General features: G+C 41.5%; 1 protein-coding gene across 2 annotated transcripts in view; it reads right to left on the bottom strand.

Annotated features, from left to right (window-relative positions):
• The window catches only part of LOC119899363 (phospholipid-transporting ATPase ABCA1-like), a 39,058-nt gene that overhangs the window by 2,955 nt on the left and 11,076 nt on the right, over window positions 1-25,027 (bottom strand). The window contains exons 6-48 of one of the 2 annotated variants that reach the window (XM_038713898.1): window positions 24,026-24,147; window positions 21,933-22,124; window positions 20,125-20,214; window positions 15,124-15,367; window positions 14,853-14,992; window positions 14,643-14,759; window positions 12,972-13,166; window positions 11,250-11,458; window positions 10,975-11,151; window positions 10,667-10,889; window positions 10,225-10,446; window positions 9,835-10,039; window positions 9,590-9,703; window positions 9,225-9,399; window positions 8,930-9,061; window positions 8,696-8,835; window positions 8,428-8,565; window positions 8,082-8,311; window positions 7,684-7,756; window positions 7,361-7,563; window positions 7,177-7,228; window positions 6,858-6,971; window positions 6,385-6,533; window positions 6,112-6,236; window positions 5,765-5,863; window positions 5,463-5,652; window positions 5,199-5,293; window positions 5,040-5,072; window positions 4,826-4,931; window positions 4,501-4,575; window positions 3,737-3,906; window positions 3,443-3,620; window positions 3,143-3,258; window positions 2,903-3,047; window positions 2,606-2,729; window positions 2,358-2,487; window positions 2,039-2,222; window positions 1,740-1,846; window positions 1,255-1,396; window positions 867-1,001; window positions 608-711; window positions 367-459; window positions 13-256 (exon numbers count right to left, since the gene is read on the bottom strand). In XM_038713898.1, coding sequence (XP_038569826.1) covers window positions 13-256; window positions 367-459; window positions 608-711; window positions 867-1,001; window positions 1,255-1,396; window positions 1,740-1,846; window positions 2,039-2,222; window positions 2,358-2,487; window positions 2,606-2,729; window positions 2,903-3,047; window positions 3,143-3,258; window positions 3,443-3,620; window positions 3,737-3,906; window positions 4,501-4,575; window positions 4,826-4,931; window positions 5,040-5,072; window positions 5,199-5,293; window positions 5,463-5,652; window positions 5,765-5,863; window positions 6,112-6,236; window positions 6,385-6,533; window positions 6,858-6,971; window positions 7,177-7,228; window positions 7,361-7,563; window positions 7,684-7,756; window positions 8,082-8,311; window positions 8,428-8,565; window positions 8,696-8,835; window positions 8,930-9,061; window positions 9,225-9,399; window positions 9,590-9,703; window positions 9,835-10,039; window positions 10,225-10,446; window positions 10,667-10,889; window positions 10,975-11,151; window positions 11,250-11,458; window positions 12,972-13,166; window positions 14,643-14,759; window positions 14,853-14,992; window positions 15,124-15,367; window positions 20,125-20,214; window positions 21,933-22,124; window positions 24,026-24,147 — 6,251 coding nt within the window. The remainder of the gene's footprint in view (window positions 1-12; window positions 257-366; window positions 460-607; window positions 712-866; window positions 1,002-1,254; window positions 1,397-1,739; window positions 1,847-2,038; window positions 2,223-2,357; window positions 2,488-2,605; window positions 2,730-2,902; window positions 3,048-3,142; window positions 3,259-3,442; window positions 3,621-3,736; window positions 3,907-4,500; window positions 4,576-4,825; window positions 4,932-5,039; window positions 5,073-5,198; window positions 5,294-5,462; window positions 5,653-5,764; window positions 5,864-6,111; window positions 6,237-6,384; window positions 6,534-6,857; window positions 6,972-7,176; window positions 7,229-7,360; window positions 7,564-7,683; window positions 7,757-8,081; window positions 8,312-8,427; window positions 8,566-8,695; window positions 8,836-8,929; window positions 9,062-9,224; window positions 9,400-9,589; window positions 9,704-9,834; window positions 10,040-10,224; window positions 10,447-10,666; window positions 10,890-10,974; window positions 11,152-11,249; window positions 11,459-12,971; window positions 13,167-14,642; window positions 14,760-14,852; window positions 14,993-15,123; window positions 15,368-20,124; window positions 20,215-21,932; window positions 22,125-24,025; window positions 24,148-25,027) is intronic. The other variant, XM_038713899.1, reaches the window with a different exon arrangement.

The raw sequence follows: 25,027 nt of genomic DNA, 5'->3' as shown, positions 1-25,027 counted from the left end.
GCACTTGCTTACTTGGTCTAGAGTTGTCTGAGAGACGGAATAGTCCTCTATGCTGAGCGCCTCCTTGTTCGTAGAGAGCAGGGAGAAAATGCGGGCGAGGGAGGTGAGGGAGGTGGGCAGCTGGTACTGCAGCATGTTGCGGTGTTTCTCCTTCAGTGTGCTGCCAGGCAACTCATGCTCGATGAACTCCATAACCGGCCGAAGGTCTGGGTCTGGGCCAGCCACCCGCAGGATGATAGTGTAGCCATCCCCAAACCTGACAGGAACACGATGAAGCACATTTCATTCAACTGAATTGTTTAAGTGAGAATCTAAAAAAAACTTGTGTATGAGCATGTGAAATGCCATTCTGGTGTGTATTCCCACCTGTTTTTGAGATGTTGCACACTGCCCAAACAGCGGAACCTGCCATTGACCATGATGGCCATTCTGGTGCAAAGTGCCTCACACTCCTCCATGCTGCAAAAAAAACACACCAGAATGAGTCATGTTTTGCAAATAGTTCATGGCCTGTTGTTACACACACACACACACGTGTATATATATATATATATGTATGTATATATATATATATATATATAGATGTAATTCAGATGCCCAGTCTAACCTGTGAGAAGTCAGGACTACAGATCGTCCCTCTTTGATGATGCTCAGGATTGCGTTCCACAGAGCACGACGTGCCTTCGGGTCCATGCCTGTTGTTGGTTCATCCTGTGTAAAGGAAACAACAGACACTCAGCTTCTGCCACAATGTACATCTGAACACACAATCCGCTGTCTTCAGGAACTTTTGGGTCACCCCACTGCCCTGCTTTACGCAAGTTAATTCAGAAATATTTGTGTATGTTTGAACATGTTCCACTGACCAGAAAGACTACAGGCGGTCCTCCTATGAGAGCGATGGCAGTAGACAGTTTCCTCATGTTTCCTCCACTGTAGCTGCCCGCTGACTTGTCAACATATTTGACCAAGCCCAGCTTCCGGATGCCCCACTCTGCCACCTAGTGGACAGGATAAAGTTTTCATGAGTGTCAGCCATCCTTTTTCTGGAACCATAATGACTGATAAATGAGACTGTTTGTATAATTGCCAAGGCCAATATCCCATATAGTCCCTCAATGGACAACAAAAATAGTAAAACAAGACCTCAAAAGTAGAATTATTTACATATAGGAGACCAACACAATAAAAAGTCTAATACAATATTTTCATAGTAAATCCAATAGGGACATGTATGTGTGTTCATGTGCTGACCTCACAGACTTCCTTCTCCGGCACCCCTCTCAGGATGGCATAAAACTCGAGGTGTTCTCTGCCAGTCAGCAGGTCGTTGATGGCATCAAACTGAGGACAGTAGCCCATGTTCTGATGCACCTCATCTATCTCTGTATTTACACTAGAGCGGGATAAATACATAAAAAAGAGTATAATTAAGTTTTATAGAAAGCAAAAAATATATATTTGAAAACAATTTCATTGAGTGTAGTCTCACAAAAGAAGCACCTATAATGAGCTGACTTTATTTCCAGTTCAAATCGGGGTTGTTTCAAGTCATTATCTCAACAGGAGTAAGACAGGCTTTTTTTTATTCAACATTTATTTCATATCAACATTTTATTTTATTTCTTTAATAACATCATTGATGCTAAGAATGCATTATTGTGACTACTACTTCATGCCAGTCAGGCAGGCTGTTTAAGAATATAAGTATCGTTTATTTTGAGGTATGATGATCTCACCTCTTGCCAGCCAGGTAGGCCTCTCCACCAGTGACCACAGAGTCTCCAGTCAGCATTTTAAAGGTGCTGGTTTTCCCTGCCCCATTCACCCCCAGCAAACCAAAACACTGCATGAAGAGAGAGACACGTCAACATCAGGCAACATTATGTTTAATTTAAAATTATATATTGCACATTCACTGTATAATCCCTCTAACAAAAATTATTTTAACAATGCCCAAATTGTTTATCTGTACTAAAGAAAGCCTGTCTTTTACTGGTGGTACATGTGGTACAGGTGTATGTTGTCTGTATTGTACCTCTCCAGGGGGGATGCCGACGCACAGCCGGTCCACTGCCGGCTTCTGTTTCCGCTTGTAAATCTTGGTGAGCTGTCTGAGCTCCAGGATGTCTGACTGACCTCCTCCGCTCAGGATCCTCTGTCGCTCTCTAGCCACGTCCTCATCTTCTTCTCCAATAGGCTTCAGGTGACTGGTGGATGACCTGGAAGGTCACAGAGGGAGGAGAGGTCACATTCAAGTTAGACTTCGAGGACATGCTTTAGTGGAATTAAAATCTACAACTTAGTTATGGATACTGTGTTATAACTTTGGAGAGGTGATCGAAGGTTTCACCCACCTGGACTTGAAGCAGAAGTGGTACTGGATGAGGACGGTGATGGAGAAGAAGATCACGCCCTCTATAGCCATTGCAAACAGGTTCTTTCCCACCATGTCCCAGGCCAGAGGGGAGCGGAACCGGTTTTCACCTACAAAGACAGAACCACAGACATTTAAAGACATTTAGAAAATGTGTCTTTACATCCCTTGTCAAAACAAATTAGGATATACTTGCGTTAGTAGGTAAAAGAGGTCTGCTGTAATTACCAAATCTCTCCAAAGCATCAGCCATTGCCTGATTCTTCACCATGTCAATCAGTCCTCTGCCCAGACAAAAGTGAGGGAAGATGAGGAACACGTTCTTCAGGATGTCGTTGATACCACCAATTTCCTAAAACAGGAATGAAGTCAATATTCACAGGTAATATCATGAGGGGTAAAACACCCAATCCCAATCATTTCTTAACTTGCATTCAAAAACCTCTCTTTCTACCCATTTTTGAATCAACAATCAATCTACTGCTACTCTCACTCAACTCAAAATGACTTAGAGACATTATTTACATTGCTTCCAAACAGCTCCAGTACAAATGTGGAGACGCTGCCGTTGATTCCTATCAGTATGTTAACGCTGGTCAGAACCACGTAGGCCGTGCTGGGGATCTTAAAGAAGAACGAGGCGGGGTACATCAGAGGGGTGATGGACCATCTGCGAAGGAGATCATTTCAGATGAGAAGAGGTTAGAGCAGTAGAGAAAATAATGAAAGCAAGAGCCAAACAGATTGAGTGTGTGTCAACCTTACCCGTAGAGCAGCAGCAGCAAGGCCAGCACGGGCAGATTGGTGGAGGAGACGTAGGCGTCTTGTTGGAAACACACAAAGATAATAATGACCAGTGTGGCTGGGACGATGTAGTTACACTGCAAGAAAGGAAGAGAAGGGGGCAGGGGGAGGCTTCAGTATGATTTATCATGCTTCATATCTATGAAAATTATGCAAAGACAATAATTGCACTGTGTCCTGATAACTTTGGACTTTTAGGTATTTTTAATACAGTTTGGAGAGGAGCTACTGAGGCCGATGGTCCAGCTCTAAGTGTCTCACCATATCCCAAACGAAGTTGGCCAGCCAGTAGAGGAGAGGCTGCACTCCACTGATGAACTGCATGTGTTTGGCCTTGTTCACTCTCTCCTGGATGAGGAAGACCACAAAGCTGGCAGGGACGAAGGACATGGCGAAGATCACACAGATGGAAACTAGTACATCTACTGATGTCGTCATCCTGGGGAGAGAGAGAAAGAGAGAACCAAGCGATGTAAGTAGTAACAATGACAAGTGAGGTATAGGTATATGTATATGTGTTATACATTTTTTAAATGCATTAACAGTAACACTCACAATGCGACTTGTGACAGCTGCTCCTTGGTGAGGTTGAGCGGGTGATTGTGGGCAGTGATGCCAAACTTTGAGGGGTCTTTGCCGGCTTGCAGATTTGCCCGTAGGATGCCATTGTTCATCACATTGAGGAAAGAACCGATGCTGTGCCAGCCCTTGTTGTTGAACCAGATCTGGAGACAGAGAGGTATTTTAGTTTCTGTAACCTCAGAGGACATACAAAGCAGCCTGGAAGTAAATTAGAGCCATAAGTCTGCAAGAGAGTGAATAAATATATGTGTACCTCTATAGTTCTTTCTATTTCTTTTCTGAATTCACAGGAATATTTCCAAAGAACTTACGTTACGTTACGTTTTGATCTTTTCATTCATTTTTGATTACTTCTTGTTTTTGTGTTAGAATTGAGCAATTTAAGCTTTGTAGAGCAGGATAAAAGCATAACCTACAAGCCTAAAAAGTGAAGATGTGATATTCAAAAATAAGGTTTGTCATTAACGTTATCCTCAACAAAGACAAGTTGATACAAATAAAGAGAAATACATAGTGTGTAGTTAGGTTTTATGAAAGAAAAAAGTAAAAGCGCAAGAAATGTGTCAGTGTGGAGTCGCATGTTTAATGACGCAGTCAAATTACCCAATATGAATAGAGTGAGTGAGACACAGGGGTGTAACAGCGGCATCGCGGAAGAGAAAAGCTTGACATGAAACTACGGAGACACGTGCTGTTGTATAACTAGTGTGTGTGTGTGCGTGTGTGCCAGTGCTAACCTTGACGTTATTCTTGGTGTCCAATCCTTGGATAAAACTGGAGAGACTGTGAAAGAAACGATCTGCTGCAGTTCCCTGGAGGATGGGCGAGCCAGACAGAGAAAGAGGGTGGGAGTGGGAGAGAGTCTTCTTTAGCAAACAGGTAAACTGACACTGTGCAATAACATATCTATTTCCACTATAGCTGTAATCATAAAAACATTCAAATGTAGAAAATGGGTTGCTGTATCCAGCAGTTTGTGTCTTAATCTGACCGACTAAAACCAACAAAGCTTTTCTTCTGCATGTTTAGTGCAGCATGGAAAATAATCATGAAATCTCTTACTCTCTCCAGATGGAAGCGTCTCCTCAGCTGAGTGATTGCATCATCGATTTCATCAGTATGGGACTGAAAGTAAGAGCTCCTGGCGCCCAGCGAGAATCCACCGTATCTGTATGGAGCGCAGTCGTTTTAAGATCAGCGAAGGGCACGGCAGAGAGGCACTCAGGTCAATATTATTGACAGATAAGCATAAGATGGGTCATGTCTGTTAACGTACCTGAACTCATTGACCCAAATCTTGTTCTTCAGGCTGTTAAGAGAAGAACAAAAAATTATTCAATACTTAACGCACCCCTGAGAAATAATACAATGCAGCAAGAATTATCCAAAATATATACAGGAAGAGTTTCAACAAAATGTGTAAGAGGAGTGTTACCTCTTGCCAATGATTTGAGCGTAGGTTTTCACCAGATAGTCTGAGACGTTTCTGCCGGTCAAATTCTGAAGAGTATCTTTGTCACTGATTTTCCTCTGGACACACAAGATAGACAAAACATTTAGCTTTTGTTTTATTTTTGTGGATCATCATCAGTTGAATTGTATTTGTGTGTTGTAAGAGAGAAAAGTGAAGAGAGTGACCTTACTGTAAGGTCATTACAATATTGACTTTTGGTCACTCTAATCGGTTGGTGTCACCAACCTGTGGTGGTGGAAGCCCCCCAGCACCAGCTGGACACTCCGGGAGCATCCTCTTGCGTCCTTCACAGCTGCACTCACACAAGGGAGAGGGATTCTCCATGGACCAGTTGCCTTTGTTGAACATGTCCTTCACAGTTTGAGAGACTTGTGGGACAGACCACTCATCCTCAAGTGCTGTACAGGGAGTGTCCCTGGAGCACAGAGATAGACATATTTAACGTCAATTATCCATTTATGCTCATGTGTAACTACCATATTTTTCTTATTCATGAATGTATGTTGACTTTTCTACTTAAAACTCACGGTATAGGTTTTCCTTCCATACAGCGTGTTCCAAATCCTGAGTTTTCTGTCAGGGCTCCAAGTAGTTTGTTGATGTGTGGGTCCTCAGGTAAGTCATTACTTTTTAAGTAAATAAAAATAAATAAAATAAACTTCAATAATACATGTCATTTATTTTCTGTCTAAAAGTGGAAATACACAAAGAAATCATCACAAACTTATGATATCTAACAATCAGTAAAACCTGCTATGATTACACAAGACTGAAGATGGAAATAACACATTTATTTACAACATGTTCTTGTTCGTTTTTTTGTCTTGAAAAAAAGGAAAATGCCGTGTTTCTGGACAGAAGAATGATATCTCACCTGATGAAGGTAAACTGTTCTCCATACATGCTGGGATCCAGAGCCAGACTTGGGTACTTTCCAAATGGTGGAACAATCAGACTGAACACCAGGGCAATACACACAAACACCGCCGGAAGAACAATCTGAAAAACAACATTATGAGATTTATTATAATGAACAGGCATGAAAATGGATGCACCTCGGAACTGTTGCTTCATTCAAAGAGACACAAGATTGCTATCACAATCCTGTTATTTACAGTAGGTGTGTATTAAAATAGCATCAGTATACCTGAGCAAAGAAGCCTTTCCTGGAGCGTCGGGCATAGAGGAATCGTTTCCAGAGTAGTGCAACAAACTGCTGTCTCTTTAGACTCCAGCCTTTGACCTGGTATGAACCTTTGCCATCTGTTCCACTAAGCCAGTCAGTCTCACGGGATTCTGGACACAGATGCCACAGTACACATGAGCAAACTTGCAACATATGTCTGTGCCCTCATTTTGTAGTATTGCTAAAAAATTTGTTAGTAAGAACTGAATGCCTGCAATTGAAATTTTACTTGCTTTGCACCAGAAATCTGGTTTTCTTCAAACAAGGAGAAAGTGCCCCTTTTCGCTATTAAAAAATGACGTGACACATGTTTCCTAATGGTCTACATATATTTTTGGTAAAATGCACCTTTAGGTACAAACAAAGAGTAAACGCAATGATAGCAACAAGACCTTTGCTATTATTGCACTGCATGCTGGGTAGTGCAGCTCTACCTGGGTCACCTTCAGAGTCGTTGAAATCAAAATCGTCCTCAGTGAAGGGCTTCAGGCAGCTCTGGTGGTCTCCAAAAGCATGATGGCGACGAGTCCTGGTCGGCACAACTCCATCTACAGCCACAGTGGGGTCAAAATGTTAGTTTAAACTAGCTGAGCTTCAACTTATCTTTTTTGTTTAAACATAACTCTAGAATGGCCTACACACAATACCTGAAAAGCACTTATTATTCTGGTAATACATGTCTAAGATATTAGGTGTGTAAATGCTGTGAATCTTTAATAATTGTTGGTCTGGAAAATGTATCATTAATCTCACCTGAAAGCTCAACAGAATCCACTCCACTGTCCTCGGCCACTTTGAGGAAGATCTGTAGAGATGGAAGACAAGCGATTTAAACATTGACAGGAGCATTTAAAAAATACATCTGCACAAAGTTTACTATGAAAGACCGGCTTAGACCAGACAAATAAAGGTCTGTATGCTCTTTGCTGCTCCTCACCTCCTCCAGGGTGGTATCAGATATTCCATAGCTAGATATTCCCAGGTCGGTGAGTCGGTCATCCAGCTCGTGGAAGAGCTCTACAAAGGCTCCATCTTTAGCTGACTGGTAGGGCAAGACATAGGTGAGTTCGTGGCCAAGGTCCTCAACCATGCGAGCCTCGGGGACATGCTTGAATATCATGTTGGAGATGAGGGACACGTCTGTAGCAAAGACACCAGCAGAAAGAGAGAGAGGTTTGTGAGGGGGAGTAATACAACGTTCATTTTACATGAAAATAATGTGTCCACTTTTAAAGTAGCCAATTGATGATCAGTTCTTACCAATGGTGGTGGTTTCGCTCTCTGGTTCGCTGCCAAGACCAGCATCTGAACTGCTCTCTGATACACTGTCCTCCTTAACCAAAGAAAAAAAGGGTAAATGGTAAAGTAAAGCAAGAGTAAATAAAATTCCTAATGAACTCTCTTTACCTGAGAAAGTCACTTTCTATCCTGATTAAAGAAAGTTTAGCTCAATTTAACTGCTTATATGTATCTGTCTTTTCACTGATGAAACTCAAAACTGCTTTTGAGAAAAAAATGGGGGAGAATGATAATAAACGTCTCCTCCTCTAAGCTAATATAAAGAGCAAAAGATTACTTTTTTTTAAAACATCGCTGGAAGTGAGACTACTTCTCTAATAGCTTTTAAAAACATATGTTCTTCGTAACATCTCTCTTACCTTCTCTGTCTTCTTGCTGTAGGAGACGGTGCTGGCAGAATTCCTGCAGGACTGAAGTGTCAAATCGTAGTCTCTCTTGACCAGGGTCAGGTAGTAGCCCGTGCCCAGATGGGTCTTCAGGAAGAGCGAGGAGCCTACGCAGCACAGCTTGCCATGGGAGATGATGGCGATGCGGTCACCCAGAATGTCAGCCTCATCCATGTGATGAGTGGACAGGATGATGGTGCGGCCTGATGGTGCCAGGACAACCACATTTAGCTTACAAATTACACAATTAAATGCATCAAATATTGAACAAAATTAATTACTCATGTGTGACTAAGATCCAACTATGAGTTTTATTGACCTTGTCTGTATTTAAGCAGCAGGTCCCAGATGCCCCTGCGTGCGTAGGGATCAACACCAGCAGTAGGTTCATCAAGGATCACAACCTTTGAGCCACCAACAAAAGCCAGAGCCACTGACAGCTTCCTCTGCATCCCTCCTACAAAGACAGCATGAAGAAAACGTCAGGACAACAGTTTTCAAAACAACCATCTACATGGAAATCCCCCCTCCACCGTTACTTGAGAAATGACTATGAGGTTAAAACATTTTTAAACAATCAAACTGACCAGACAGCGTGCTGGTGCGGGCCTGTCGTTTGTGAGGCAGTCCAACATCGTTCACAATCTGTTCCATCTCAGCCTTCACCTTCTCCTCCGGCAGCCCCTTCAGGCGGGCGTAGAACCAGATGTGTTCCTCCACTGTCAGCCTGAATTACAACAAACCAACAAGTCACACAAGGAACCAAACGCACGAGGCCACAAGGGTGCAAAAGAGTGCAGCTCTTGATTCTGTGTACGTACATGCTGAAAAGTACGTTGTGCTGGGGACAGACGCCTAGATTCTGCCGAATGGTGCTGAGTTCACTGCGGATGTCCTTGCCGAGGATGTAGGCTGTGCCAGAGGTGGGTGGAAACAAGCCCGTCAGGATTGACCTATCAGAAAGCAGGCAGCAATGCAAACAGTCACCAACAATCACCATCTCAGCTGAGATGTTTTTTAAATTTTTAACTAGTTTCAGACGCTCAGCTCAGTTAAACTTCGGAGTAGTGTAGGAGTAGTGTAGATGTACTGCGGATCATTTGTGTATTATCTTACATAGTTGTGGTCTTGCCAGCTCCGTTGTGGCCGAGGAAGGATGTTATCTGTCCGTTATAGAACCTCAAGGACAATCCGTCCACAGCCAGCTTGTTTCCATGGCTGTAGACCTTCACCAGATTTTCGATGTAAACACCTGGCTCGATGTGGCTCGGCTCCTCCTCAATACACACAGCTGGGGATAAAATAAAGACAAGGGCAGCAGCAATGACATAAGCTAAGGCGTGAAAAGACACATAAAGGAAGGCATCATCTATCCTCCATTTTAAACTTGTGACAATATTTCACTAATGCTTTTATATCTTAAAATTCTTCCCTTAAAAGAAAGACAAATAAACAGTAATAGTAGTGATTATGATTTGTACCTTCAGCGTTGCCCTTCTTTGTCACAGGGGTGGAGAGGTTCTTGTTCTCTTCCTCTCCACACCAGTATGACTTAGTGAAAGGGAAATACCAAGGCCTGGGGATCCCATACTGACCTGGAATAGAATGAATTGTTTTCTTTTCAGGACAGTCCACCAAAACAACTCCAAAGAACTAGAATATTCTGCACTATTTAACTGCACATCATTGATTCAGCAATTTAAACTAAACTCTCTCCATGACTCACCAGGGAACACAGCTTCGATGTACCAGGTCATTATTCCATACAACACGGCGTCAAACAGCATGAGGCAGATAGAGGTGGTCAGGTTGTAGCTGTCCTCCTCCAGAGGGCTCGCCAGCAGGTTTGACCACTGAATGCCGACCCCTTGCTCCTCAAACAGGGCAAAGTACTCACAACCAAACCCAAAAGCCACAGGAGACAGCAGACTCTGGGAGAAGAACAGAGAAGCTAGAGATTAGCGGAGAGAGTGGATACAGGATGTATTGGCGATGTATGGGCATGCAAATGAGTCATCTGACAGTAAAACAATTAGATTTCTAGACATACATGTGAGGGCAAAATTTCAACAACTCAGTATTATTATATGTGTATTATTAAAGGTCTTCCACACACCACTACAAGTTTTGCTCCAAAGCCCACGTAGTCTTGCCAGGCGACACAAAGCACGTAGGGAAGGTAGAGAGTAAAGTATATAATTCCACCGCAGGCAGCTGCCAAGTTGGCACGAGAGAACAGGGTGCTGATGAGGAAACACTGCATGATGGTTACTATGCCGAAGGACGCCAGGAAAAGAAACACCACTCCGGGGTCACTGTAAGGCAGCAGGTTGCCCATCTGAGAAGAGTGGCAGGGTGAAAAAGAGAAAGAACTTTTAATAGTTTTCTGGTTACAGCGGTATGACATCACTTGTTTTCCACAATTTGATGACATTTCTAGACAATGAAACAGAGTGACTATCAAGTTAATTGCTGAGTAGAAACATCAGCAGCTGACATTCCTTCTTGATGACAAAGTGTCTACACATGTATGTGTGCGTCTCTGTGGCAGCACCAACCTTCAATAATACCACCAACAAGCTGGCGCTGATCAGGAGCGGGATTATACTGCTGATGAACCAGCTGAGCCACAGGGTGCCATTGTTCAGTCCCATGATCCTCATGGTCTCCTTCAGCCGTGCCTCCTTCTCGTAAACCACGCCCTTGATGATGATAGCTACTGAGTACATCCATGCCAAGGTCATGAAGAGAGGCATCGACCGACTCATTACGCGCAGGAAACTGTGAGGCAAATGGGAAAAAAGGTTTACTGTAACTGTCAGTGAATGGTCTAATTAGTCCCTTACTTTCCACAGTGGTCACTTACACATCATCAACATAGCAGGGGTAGGGCATCTGCTGAATGTAGATGCCTGTCTTTTCCTTTGTGCCAGTGATGGCTCTGATGATTCCATGCTCAATGACGTCCTGCAGGTAAGAAAATCCGCCCCAGACGTACCGAAGATCCTCAAAGGGGTCTGCCCTGGGACCGGGGTCCCAATAGCTGCAATTAAAGATCAGATCAGAAAATCAGTAAGCTTGTGAGAACATAAAAAATCTGCGAAAGAGTTAGTTAAATAACAGTTGGACATGTCCTCTTACCCGTCTTTAATCTTGTTTGTCCTCTCCACATTGTCAATGTCCATGCGGATCTTATAGTTGACGTTGGGAGGCAAGTTGGTGCTGTTGCTATGGGCGATGTCAGGAAACACGATTCCAGCCCAGAATTTCTGGTTACTCAGAAGACCCATGGACTTGTTCACCAGTCTCTCCTCATTAGCTACCGGCTCCAGCTTGTCCAGGTTCACACACTGAGAGAATAAGGAGAGCGGGGCTAATGGCGTATTTTACTCTGAGAGTCTGACCAGGAATGAACTTGCATGCATTTACATGAGGTGTCGCAGGGTCGCGGGGGGCTGGAAGCAATCCCAGCTGACCTTGGGGCGAAAGGCAGTGCTATCTTACTATGTTTTTTTTATTCAGTTGTTCTGAATAAGAGCATCTCTTAGTACTTTAAATGTTAATGTAAAATTATCTTAATGGTAAGTTTATAATTAACCAGAACCTTACCAGAGCCTTAGGGTGACAGCTCCAAACAAACTCATCAACAAACTCTATCCCATATTACGCACACTCATGCTCCTATGGGAGAAACTGGGTAACCAGACCTCCTACAGATTACACTCTCACATACTGTACATAGCTAACATAAGCTGATTTATACCTCATTCCTTTACAATGTGTGAGAAGCCAATGAATTCCGAAAGCATAATGAAAATACAGCACAAGTCCTTCTAATGCCACAGACTTTTATGATTGTGTAAAGCGTGGACATAGTTTTTTGTGTGAGGAATGTCAGTCAATTCAATTCCATGGTGTTTAGCATTTATGTGACGTTGATACCTAATTGACCTCAAGTTAAGGTTTACAGAGATTAAAGATAAATATTGTGTTTGTGCATTTGATTGGATTATCCAGAGTGATAAGAGGGATGAGATGACCAGCGGCATCCGAGGTCACGAAGTGGATTCAAACCCACATTAAAATCATCAGCTTATGATCATTGTCTGCATATGGAACAGAAAACATCATTACTTATTTAGCTAATCTTATCATTATATATCAGAGGTACGTCACAAAGCTTTTAGTTCACATTTACCGCTGAATCTTGTGCTTTATATGCATCTCAATCAAGAAATTCCCTGACACAGATGAATAAGACAACAATCACCCATCCAGTAGGGCATGAATATTAATTAACATTTGGCAGGAGTTTAGGGATGGCTGTTTATCGCTAAGACTTGGCTCTGGCACACTGACCCACTACGCAGAGAAAGGGAGCAGTGACACTGAACATGGCAGTGATTCAGTTTGGTGAAGGAAGGACGGGGGACGAATATTTGATTTCAAGACTTTTCATAGCCGGGCCAGGATCTAAATGCAGCTCAAAGAACATCAAACAACAATAAAAGATACAGGAAGATGACCTATTTAGGCAATTTCCATTTATTTATTTATTTCCCCACTAGGTTTTCTTTTGATCTTACCTAAATGGTAGATTTTGGCACAATTAAAGACCCATGGACGGCTATACAGTACTATGTAATTTCACACGTCTGCGCATGCAGCCTGAAATGGTCATGTGAAAACATCCTGACACGCTCTACATGGTTTTCTATTTAATGTACCGAATATGTTTCCTGGAAAAACGCATCCATCACAGCACACATTGCAATTTGAGAATGTTGTCTTTTCCTTTTTTTGTTGTTGTGTGTGTGTGTGTGTGTTGGCTTTTGGTGATGCATCCTGCGCTAACACACTAACCTCCATGAAGCGTGAAATGGTCTGTATGGCCTGGTCGGTTTCATTGAAGACGTCTCTCCAGGTATAGGCGGATCCTGCAGGTCTTAGGTCCTCTGAGGCCTTGGACAGGAAGTCTGACATGTCTGAGACACGCCACTCAGTCCCAGCGAGCTGGGCATTAAAGAACGCGGCACTGGCGTTATTCTGGAGCAGGGTCTGCAAAAGTGAAGGTTTATATTGTTTATTATAGAGAGTAAATGTACCATTACTTGTTACGAAAAGGGTATAGAGATAAAGAAAAAAACCTGGAATTTACAAGTAGCTATGAGTCTTACTGCCACAAGACCATTTAAATCGTTATTAACCTTCTTCCTCTTGTGCTGTAAACTGTATGTCGAACAACAGTGGAAAAATAAACATGTGGAATAATCACTGTATGCCTTTAGGCTTGTTTGGTTGTGTGACCTTTATTAACGCTGTCCTGTGTGTGTGTTTGTGCATCTCTCTGTGTGGCTTGTGGCCTATTTTGTGACCCATTTTGCTATAGTTTGCTAAGGTCGCTACCTATCACAGTCATTTTCCTGTTTCCCAGACTTAAAAAACTATTTGATGACAAACACTGGCTGAATTAGCCAAGACAGAGATCTAACCAAATACTATACAAAACAGAATATTATTTTTAAACCTTGTTATTTTCAAAACCAGTGGGACAAAATAAAACTAAACAGAGCTTTAAATTAAATGTTTAAAACTATATGAAACTAGTCTTAAAAGTTGGTTGATCAGATTATTCAGTTTTTTCTCCTTTCATGTTTTCAAAAATGTAAGTATAAAATCGTTTTTCAGAAACCCAGGACTATTTAAATATGGTTAATGCTCTCTGCAAATATCTTCACTGTAAAGTTATTTTACAGTATCACCTTTCACCACTAGGTGGAAGTGGTGCTTATGTAATTTACAAAAAAAAACAACACAACATTTCTAGCCAGGAACGCCATTTTATGAACCAGGGGCTGTTAAAGACTTTTTTCTTAAGAACACGACGGTAAATGGCTCATTCTGGCAGAGTGACTTATGCCCATTAATCTCGATGGAACAAGTGGTCCTATGGGCAAGAAAACCATCACTTTGCCTGTCTGTCCCTGTTTGATGTGATCAGTGAGAACAAAGGGTTTGAAATGAAAATTTAATTAAATCTGAAAACATAAAGAAAACAATCATTTACTGTTTTAATGATTGTTTTTCTTTTCAGACTGCTGCCATTTTAATCCCATGCAGATGCAATTCCTCTATGCTCTGCTTTAATAAATTAAGTTTTGTGATTGACCTAAACTCTTTGTCCCTTTCAGTTGAATTATCTATGTCTCTCTTACGTTTACCTAAATATACATCAGCCAGCATGACAAATAGACTTCTCTTTGCCTCTGTCTTCTTTCTCCACAATTGTAAAGTAAAAATTATTTTATCGTCCTGTGAAGACCCCACCCAACAAATTTTGTGAAGAGTCATTTGAAGTAGTCTGGGTGGTGACCCCTACAGAAACTTGTGTGGTCCTTCCTTTGAAGAAATAATTATACTTCAGTCACAGAGATGAACAGATTACTGTATTTTAACCATTCATGTAAACAGGAAGGAGACAGAGAACACCACTCTGACTTGTCTACGTGTGTGTTGTCAGTGCATCCGACTCACCCTGACCAAGTCCATTTCCTCGCCATTCTCCATGAAGTTCCAAACTTTGGGCCTCATTTCATCCCACATCCCTCCAAGGTCCCTTAGCACACCAAGCTCCTGGAAAGTCTTATTAACCTGCGACACACACAAATAAGCTCAGTCTCATTTAATGGCGCTTCAAATCTAATTCTGATGGGGGTCTTAGGAGACGAGGGTGGCCTGTTGTACCTCTTGGATGATTCTCTGTGTTGCTGGAGTATCTGGGGTGTACAGGATCTTCCCCATGAGCAGAGGCTTCAGAGCTCTCCAAATCATCCTGGAAATGGGGCTGGACTCCAGGCTTCGCATCATGTTGTTACAATAGGGAGCTGGAAAATAAACATAGACATTTTGAGTCTTGAACTTAAGTCTCCTACAATTGGCAAGGACTAAATAAATCTTATAAAAGTTGAAAAAAATAAAAATAGAAAAGTTTTTTGAGATGGCTTTGGGCACTTACTGGAAGAGTTGTCGTAAGCGGAGTGATGTTCACCGTCGCTGTCGTTGCCATGGTTTCCGAACAGGGCCTTGTAGTTGTTGTCTTCATACCAGTTGAGAGACTTGATTTTGAGGCCGCCTCCCTCGGGGTGGCCACAGACGATACGTGACACAGCCTGGTACATCTGGTTTGGAGAGCCTGTGGCGTTTGCAGTCAGGTACAGGATCTCCTTACGCATATCCTTCCAACTCTTCATACTGGAAAGCTGGAGGGAGAGAGACATGCACACGCTCAGAAATGTTAGCATAGTGATAGCTAACCGATAGCTTTATGACCGTTTACGGTAGAGACAAGCAAAAATATCGTCTGAATCATAAGATTCTCAATCATGTTATAGGGGAACAGACAAATATATGCAACTATTAACATTGAGAAAAACAAAAACTCCCTGGTTGACTACAGAGTTATTCAGCAAAACACACCTTTTTTCTACTGGGTGTTTTTGTATTGTCAAATATGGTATGCTCACACAAAGGTAACGCATGACGATGACTTTAAATTGCACCAGAAATAAGGTAGACAGGTTCCCCTGAATCATATGGGGAACACTTGATACAGACATGAATAAACTCAGAATTGGCAAAAATATAAAACTAAGCCCTGGCATTTCTTTGTCTATGTAGCCTTAAGAGGGTTAAGGTGACTTAAAGTACATGGAATATAAAAAGTTGTACTTTTTAACATATATATATATATGTCTGTGTCCATGTCTGTGAAATTTTCCCAAATGACTTAAGCTTTCAGCTACAGAACAAGGTCTCTCTGAGCTCTACTGTACTGTGTACATGAGTTTATTGAATGTACTGCACGTCACATGATCCATGTGTCACGAGATCTGTGTTCAAAAAGTGTTCTTTACTTTTTCCTTCAGGGAATCTCACGTCTCATATAGTGTAACTCACAGCGTGAGAAGTGAAATTTATACGTCTACATTTTAAAGTCTATCTTGAGCGCTGTTCTAGACACAGACGTCAAGTGCAGTACTGAGGGGCGGTGACACTTAGTACTTAGCCGTCTGCCTGACTAAGATAAATTTAAATGCTGTTCTCAGTCTTATCTTCCCCTCTGTGTGTATGTGTCGTTTTTGCATTTGCCTCTAGAGGACAGGTCAGAACATACAACAGGAGTACACTGTTTCTTTCATAACAAGCAACTACGATCATGTAGTTTCTTTGTCCAAAAATTCTACTTTGCTGAAGGCTGAAAAAAAAATTTCTGTGGTCCATGTTCAATATTTTCTCATTTTCCTCTAGTCTCCAGAGAAAATGTCCTTGATATTCTATTAACAGCAGCTATCAAGTCTGTTCTGCCAGGCTGAAAGGAGCAGGGAGTTCACAGGGGTTATTATAGGTCAAGAGACAAGTCACTACAAGTTCCCATTTATTGTCTCCAAACTAGTCAATGTCACCAACTCGTGATCGGGAAGGAATGAAAGGAGAAAGCAAGTAAAACAAAGAAAGGGTGAAAGAAGAGGGGATCTTTTGTTTTCTAAGTGTGAACCACAGAAGTTACTTGGGCTTGAGCTAAACTTGGATTGAGGTCTGAGGAAATCACACCTTTTCCTGCAGTAAATATGTGAGGAGGTCAGAGATAGATGACAGAAACTGAAAGACAATGAATGTAAATGAGTAGCAGGAGTGGAAGGCGCAAGAACAAAGAGGGGTTACTATCGGTCGTTCTCCTAATAGGCAAATCTCCGCAGGCTCCACAAGTAGATAGTTGTTACTGAGTACACACACTGACATACAAACACCCATGCACGCAGGAAGACATAAACGGGATGACGACAAACACACAGAAGTTCCTGACACGCCATGCATGTCTGTTTCAGAAAAGGAACTAGACTGTTTTCTCTGTCTGCTCATTTCAAATAATCCGTCTACAGCGTGCAATTCATATTCTGCCCATCAACAAGATATTCAACACTGCTTTCCAACAAAGACAGACGGTGAAAGTGAGATTGAGAGAACGGTTGCGTCTCAGATCACAGGCGCACGTTCTGAACGCGGCTGCTTTGCAGCTGAGCCTGCAGCCACATTGAGCTGTCACATGCTTTCCTGCTGGCACAAATATCTAGGTGTGATACTGTTTGTGAGTATGTGTGTGTGTTGCATATAGTGTCTTTTTGTAGGTTTCATATGTACTTGTAAATATGACTCTTCATCTCTTTATTGTCAGAGGCTACAGTGGCTGCAAAAACAGATCAATGACTGACAGAAACCACAACCACCATTTATTTCCTCCAGTTTTGGTGTCAAACGCTCACGCACACGCACACGCACAGATGATATATTCTCATAGAGGGTTCTCATTAGGTCTCATATTGTGTGTGAGAGTGTGTGCATTGACTCTGCCTGCCAAAAGTTATTGTGTGTTGGTCCGTGCAAGTGAGCATTAATTTTCCTGTGCTGAAAACTCTTTTGTGTGACTGAGTATTTGTGTCGTTTGCCTTGAGGGATCATGCCCATGTTAACTTGGGTGACTGGGTGACACACACAGACAAGCAGGAAGCAGAGAAATATCATCCCAGAGTAACCTCATAGCAGAGCCTGTACTGGGTTACTTAAGTTCACATTTCCACTCCAGCACACAGCTATGTAGACCTGAGAAGCACAGGGGCCAGTCATAAATGAATTGTTAACATGTAATCACACATTTTACCAACATCTAAACACAGTTGACCTAAATATTTTAATACTTTAGAGAAAAATTAGTTTGTCTTGAGGTTACTAGAGACCATTCCTGCTCTCTCTAACTAAGTAACACTCCTGAAAACAAAAATTAACAATAGACAGCTAAATTGTGAAACAGTAAAAACCAAAAATGGGTGTGCATATTGATCATTAGAATCAGTGTAAAACTTTTAATTAATCTTTATAATTAGTTAAAAATTTATTAAAGGTTAAAATGACCTGTAAGAGGCTCAGTTGAATTTAGAGACTCTGATCGAAACAGATATATCAGGTTGTAGATTTCTCCATGATCCAGTGATCAGGTTTTGGATCGAGAGGTTACTAGAGTTTATTCACACACCTTAAGGCTTTGCTAAGCAACTGCTTAAGCTACTTAAGGCAAACAATACTAAAAGACAATAAATGTTACTAAAGTCTCCAAGAAGCATGTTGATTATAATTAAAATAAATTACTTTAAGCATTTACCCAGGCTTGTCAGGGGAGGAAAGGAATTACCTTTTCCTTAATTGAAGGCTTTAATATAAGATGTTGTAATAGCGTCAGAATGAGTGAGTCCAGATTATTGGAGTCTCCGCACTGCCAGCCTCCTGAGCTAAACAAAATAATCTACTTACAAACAGAGAAAAAAGTTTAAGGACAATACTGCAACTAAATCAAAAACATGGACGGCTGTTGAACACTACTAACTTTAGCTTAGAAATTAGTGAAGGATATTCTATTGGTCAAAACTTACTTCATTCTGATTAAGGTGATTGTGTAAGTTTTGCGAGGACCTTTGTGAGAGCTAGGAGGAACATCTGCCACTTTTTGCAACTGAACTTGTTTCAGACTTTCTTGGATTTTCACTATTTCACCATTTCACCAATTGATTCTCATACTGTAGATAAACACTGGTTTATCCTTCTTCTTTTCAAGATGTTCTAGGAAATTCCTAAAACAGGGCTGTCTAAGCGCATAGAAAGATGTATTTTTACATATTCACTCCACAAGCTTTTTCTCAACTACTGAAAAGACATTTTGAAATTACATGCTGCAGCTCTTTTTGCTTTCAAGCAGTGATAATTCCTGGATTAAAACACAGGCCTCAGATAATTACAGGTTAGACAGGAGAGTTTACATGAGGGCACTTCCCCACTCTGCCAGCCTCATACCTCATATACCAACCAGCTAAGCAAACCCAAATAATCCGCTTCATATTAAATAATAAAAACCCTGAAGAGGAATGGTTTCTGATAGCAACAAAATAATCAGTGAATATGCCACTGTGTGTGTTCACGTGTCATACCTGAAGCACCAGCAACCTAAAATAAGCAAAAGGTCTCCATAGGAGAATAAAAGATCAACAAGAGCTGGTTCAGAAACAAAAACATGCCGAAGCCCAGGAAGAAGTTGTGTAAAAATGAACGTTCTTCCACTTTTGTCTTTTACATTCTTCATGAGTTCATGTTTGTTAATCATTGCCCTCTCACACAGTGCCAAGCAAAAAATGACTTGATATGGTGGTAAGGGGATAAAAAGGATTGATGAAGGTTTTAGTGGTTGAGGACAAAAGAAAAGAGGAGCTCATTGATGTTCTTACAGCTGCTTAGACTAGAAGTGCTATGACACCTGTGAATGTACACACACACACACACACACACACAGCTTTATGTTTTGCCAGCTCAGCAGAACAGGAGCCTGAGAGAAAGGGGTTGTGTTGTGTGTGTGTGTGTGCGCGCGCGCATGTTTGCACTACCGACTGCTGCTTCTCTCCTTTCTGACTACATTCCAGCAGCTCACACTGGGTTACATTAGCTTTGGCCATGCATGAGAGTGTGTGTGTGTGAGTATATGTGCATGTAATCTTACACTGTGTGTACATGTGAGAAAATACAAAATACCAAATCAAAAACTGTCAGTAGCATTGGGGGGTGAGCCCACTGTGGTACCACAAAGTTTAAAAGCCATTTAACATGGTTTAATGTTAAAATTAAAATTAAAATTAGACTCATTCCAGCAGGTAACACAAAGCTGACATTGAGGAGGACCAGTGAACGTGTTTTTAATCATGTAACCAACTTAATAAGAGCAAAAATATATTTTTCTATTACAATGAAATGGTGTGCCATGACTCTCTAAGCTCTCTCCCTATGTCCTTTTAATTGACATTTTTCACTTGCACATCAGGAGCATCTCCTTTGCTCTTTGCACTTTGTTAAATCCATATAGCATCAGTGTGTGTGTGTGTGTGTGTGTGTGTGTGTGTGTGTGGGTGTGTGGTGTATCTACCTCCACGACCAGTGCTCCCAGGCTCTCCAGAAGCTGGTCGGTTGCAGCTGAGACTTCCTGAACGACTTTGGGGTCCGACCTCACATCCCTCTGTTAGAGAAAAAGAGCATGATTACTGTCTTGCCGAGATTTTACTCTCTATTACTCTAAAGTTCTGGTTTGTGTGCACAATTGATATATCCTGGAAAAAGACTGGAAAATGTGCAGTGGGGGGTAAATTCAATCATATAGAAAAATATAAATGTAACTTGTGCTAATGTTCATGTGTTTGATGTAAACAATGAATAGTTGTTATTGTTATTATTATTATCTTATTAACATTTATATACCATCTTCCATAAAAAAAAAAATCTATTGACTTTAGTATTTATTCTGAAACTTCTCTACAGGTATCAGTACAGTTGTCCGTGGCGTGTTTTCTCTCATATGGCATGAGATAATATGATGAAAAGGCTCATCACAGAGGCTGCGAAGGGTAGGAAGGGGAAGGAAAAGTATGGTAAAGTAGAGATGGGAGAGAAAGAAGAGGAAAAACACTGGGGTCAAAGGTGAGGGAAGAAGGGAGCAGAGAAAGGACAACAGGCCAGCGTGGCTTTGACCTCCTATGTTCCTGTCAGTCACACTTCTGCGCGTGTGAGTGTGTTCTCATCTATCACACTGAGCTGTCAGCTGCTGGAACGCCTGACACTCGATAAAGCGCAGGTGTTGCTGAAGACAAAACAGCCGTCTAGGAAGAGAGAACAATACCGTAGCTATCTAGTAGGTTCTCTCTCTCTTGTTTGCTCACTCCTTTGCCTCATGTTCTCTTTTCCCTCCCTCACTGTCTTCCACACACATACACCCACACACAGAGTAACAAATGCGAGAAATTAAGCAAGCGTTCTTGCCCTTCCCTTTTCACACAATTTTATTACTTTTGGAAAGGAATTTCCATTCTTGATTTTTTGGATACAGTGTGTTTTCGGACAAATCAGGTCCAGAGTCAGCAAGAAAATGATTCCATTCTCATATCAAGAGACAAGAGAGCAGCTTTTCTAATCTCTTTAACAGCACAGCAAGGCTCTAGGACAGTGAGCACTGCTGACTTGACTTATTCCTGAGTGACTTTTTCTTTCTTCTTTTGTCTGTAGCTCCCTCTAAAGATTAGTACAACAGAACACAATGTTTGTTTCACCACTTGTCATCCTTCACCATTGTGACTCACTGTTATGTCACATGTTTTATGGGAAGGATGCAGGCTGTCCGGGAACATACAGGCAGGGGAGAGGTCACGCTAGAGAGGGAAGGGAGGAGAGTGGGTGAGGGAAAACGAGTATAGAAAACATGGGAATACAAACAGCACAAAGTTTCATACTAAGCAGAAATGACGGGGGATCATCGTTCTAGTGACCTTATAAGGCAATTACTTTTTCAGGCAGATGTGTGTTTATCTGTGTGTGATTGGTTGCATTTGTTAATGGTGTCCCAGCTCATATTCTCTAAATACCCAACGACAAACTGTGCACAAAAATGACTTCTGCTTTTAAAACAGAAGAGACAATCTGTTGTTCCCTAACAATATAGGACTCCCAGCAAACTTATTTTCTGGGAATATGTATACTAATACAACCTAATCTTGCTTATGTTTGCAGGACACCCAACTCTTAAGTGTGGAAACAACACGGGAACCTATGAAAATAAGATCCATGTTGTTAAGAGTATTTCATTATAGTTCAATGTGCGAGCTGGGTTTAGATTGTGGTGCTAAAATTAAAATCCCTTGTGAAACTGCAACTGGTCGATGTGTTTGATTCAGCGGATGAACTCACCCGAATCGGTTTGAAGAAGTCCAAATTGGACAAGAAGTGGCTCTGGGCCTTGTTTAGCCAGTCACTGGAGGACTTGCAGATAATGTCTTGAGTCAGACGGGACACGTTGCGGTCGGCAATGTGGACAAACTCCTCCAGCGGCGTGGTGTTACAGAGGTCTCTGAGATGGAAGCCGAAACCTTTAGTCAGCACCTGGGCAGAGTAAAAAAAAAGAGCTTCAGAAAGAGCAGAAAATTATGAAAGCACATGTGCGTTAATACTATGACAGGACAGAGGAGAAGAGAAAAATATCCAGGTTGTCTGATTTTGTTTGGGTCATAAGGTCATGCAACATAAAAAATGTTTTACTTTTAAACATACAACAAGCAACAAAAGCACAGTGTCCTGCCAATAAATATTCTTAGTACAGATGATCCAGTCAGTCATTTTTATTTCAATTCCAGGAACGCAGTAATATTTCATTAACATGTGGTGAGTAATACTGTTTGCGTTTCATCACAAAGTTTCCTTGGTGCTTGTTCTTGACTCTTTAAAGATGGTTATGTATCGGTCCAAAAAAAGTTACATTCCTAAAATCTGACCACATGAAATGTCACGAATGTCAATGCCAAGGACATCTTCAGTAATGCTTTCGGAAAAATGAAATGAAATGAATGAGAATCCAAATAAAACTCTACTTCTGCTCGTCTGCTGTTAAAAAACTTGCCATTTTATTACTTTGTTTTTACAAAAAAACAATCTTTTTCATGAAAAAAACCTCTTCTTTCCCCTCATTTTTCAAAAGTGGTTAAACACACACAGCTGCGCACATGCACAGGTGGAATAACAAGACGTCCTTTTCTGTGACATCAGAGCATTCAAAGACTGGACATAGGCTCCTCTGACAGCGTCAAGATCTTTGTATGCAAGTTTGTGCGTGTGTGTGTGTGAGATACAGAGATCGAGACGGATGGACACCGACTTTTCATTTACATGTCCTTGACCAGTCTGTGTTATGCCCCCATGTCTATCAGACTACAAACTGTACACACACACACACACACACACACACAGCCGGTAATCTTTCAGGGGAAAAACATCAGGGCTTACAGCAGTGAATTTGGAGATTGGGAATACAAATTTTCCGAATTCAAAACATATTCCCTTGAGGTTTTTATGTTCATTTATTTGTGTGTTTGCTGTCTGTTGTCGTTGCTGTAAAAAAAATTAAATAAAATTAATTTGTCTTTGAGCCTCTGTCTCTGCACGTGAGGAGAAATAGGGGGGGAAGGGAACAGGGAAGAGGAGCTGTCATGTGATACCAGCCCTCCAATTACAAAACAGGGATGATGTGGTGGGCTGGGTTGGGAGCTGTTGTTGAGGTGGACCTTGGTGGCTGAATCAGTCAGTGTATGTGGGTGATATTGGGTTATACAAATAAAACTGAGTTGTGTGTGTGTGTGTGTTAACATGTGTATGGGGTTGCTGTGAATTAGATCCCCATGTCAGCTAGAAAAGAAAACAATGCACCGAGAGAGAGGAATGATTATTTGGGAATGAGACGATAGCTCAGAATATGGAGACTTGAGTGAGAAAGAAAAATAAATAAAAAATGGGAAGAGAGAAAAATGAATAAATTTAAAAGGAAAGTTAAAAAAAATTATATCCAAAAGAGAGTAAGATTTTCTTATGGAGGCAGAAAAAAAATATAAGGAAGAGACCGAAGTGAGGGTAGCTTTTGGTGCTACACCGCCTCCACCCCTCCACCCCCAACCCACAGTGAGTTTTCTGCTGGGTATTAAGGTCTTAGCTGTGCCATACTAGAATCCTGTGGCCAAACATTTTCGGTCAAGCAAGGTCATTTATTCCACAAGCACTGTGGCCAGGGGATTGATTACTTCATATGTGAAATGACTGAACAGAAAGACTGTCCATAAAATGTTACTCTACTGTTGTCTGCAACCAGTGAAGTATTGTCATTTACTGAAGGGGAAATGTTGAAGGATTATATTTGGAGTATGTGGATTTAAGGAGGGCATTTCAGTAACAGAACTGACAATATATGAAGCCATTCAGTAAAGAAGAATAAAGATCTTTTTTTAAATAAGCACTACCTTCTCCAGATTGACGTCAGCCTCCACTATCTGCTTTAGCGCGTGATGAGGAAGTGAGGCGTTGTGGTGCAGGAAGTGGGAAAGGGTCTCATTGTCCCGCAGAAAATCCTTCAGCTTGAAGCCTAGAGAAAAAAAAAATATAGAAGCATTGGGTCAACCAACTATGAGACACAAAAACCTCTTTGATAAAAAAGGACGTCTTTATTTGGTGGCTTTATTTCGATCCCAGGACTCACAGCACTGTTGCCAGTGTGATCTCTTTTTCACTGTGAAGTTGGCCTGAAAACCGCTTTCTCACGCAATCACCATGTGAAACAAAAATATTTCCAAGTGAGTGTTTATAAAATTCCTCAAATTCCAAGCCTTTCCATGACCAAGTTTTCATCTTAACCCGTGGAAACCCAAGTTTAATCACTCCATGATTGAATGTTCACTGATAACAACAATATGATATATATGAATAATTAGTGGACTCACTGAATTAAATGATTGATTCCAAATGAAATAAAATATTTGAATACTAATATCTTCACACAGACCACAGTCACACAGTCATCTCTGCACTCTGACAGCTTCTGTACTTTTGCCGCATTCCAGAGAAGTCAAACCATTTCTGAAACTGGCCTGAGCCAGCGGTGTGGTTGTACGCACTCTTGCACGCACACACTGCTCTCTTCTCCTCAGCTCTGAGTTTTGTACTCAGCTGGGGTTACTACAGGGCATTCCACTTTGGTCCAGATACTGCCTACAAGGCTTCCTCTCTCCCTCTGTTCCTCCTTAAATTTCACCGTCTTGACCTTTCATCTATTTTTCTGTACACTGAGACACTTTTACCCTTTTTCTCTTGATCCACTAGTTGTACTAGAATTTGTCCTATACTTTGGGTGAAACCTGTTAAATAGGAATCATGTAGAGAGAAGTGGAATAGCTTCTGCAGCCTGCAGTAATAGCAGACTGTTAATATTGGATATTAACAGCCCTGTCTCTATCGGTTGTGTAACT

Source organism: Micropterus salmoides, unplaced genomic scaffold, assembly GCF_014851395.1.
Source record: "Micropterus salmoides isolate LMB-PRFRI ecotype aquatic unplaced genomic scaffold, ASM1485139v1 Ms_hic_scaffold_12, whole genome shotgun sequence".
Lineage (NCBI taxonomy): Eukaryota > Metazoa > Chordata > Actinopteri > Centrarchiformes > Centrarchidae > Micropterus > Micropterus salmoides.
Note: the sequence above shows the minus strand (reverse complement) of the source record. Positions and strands in the feature narration are given on the sequence as shown.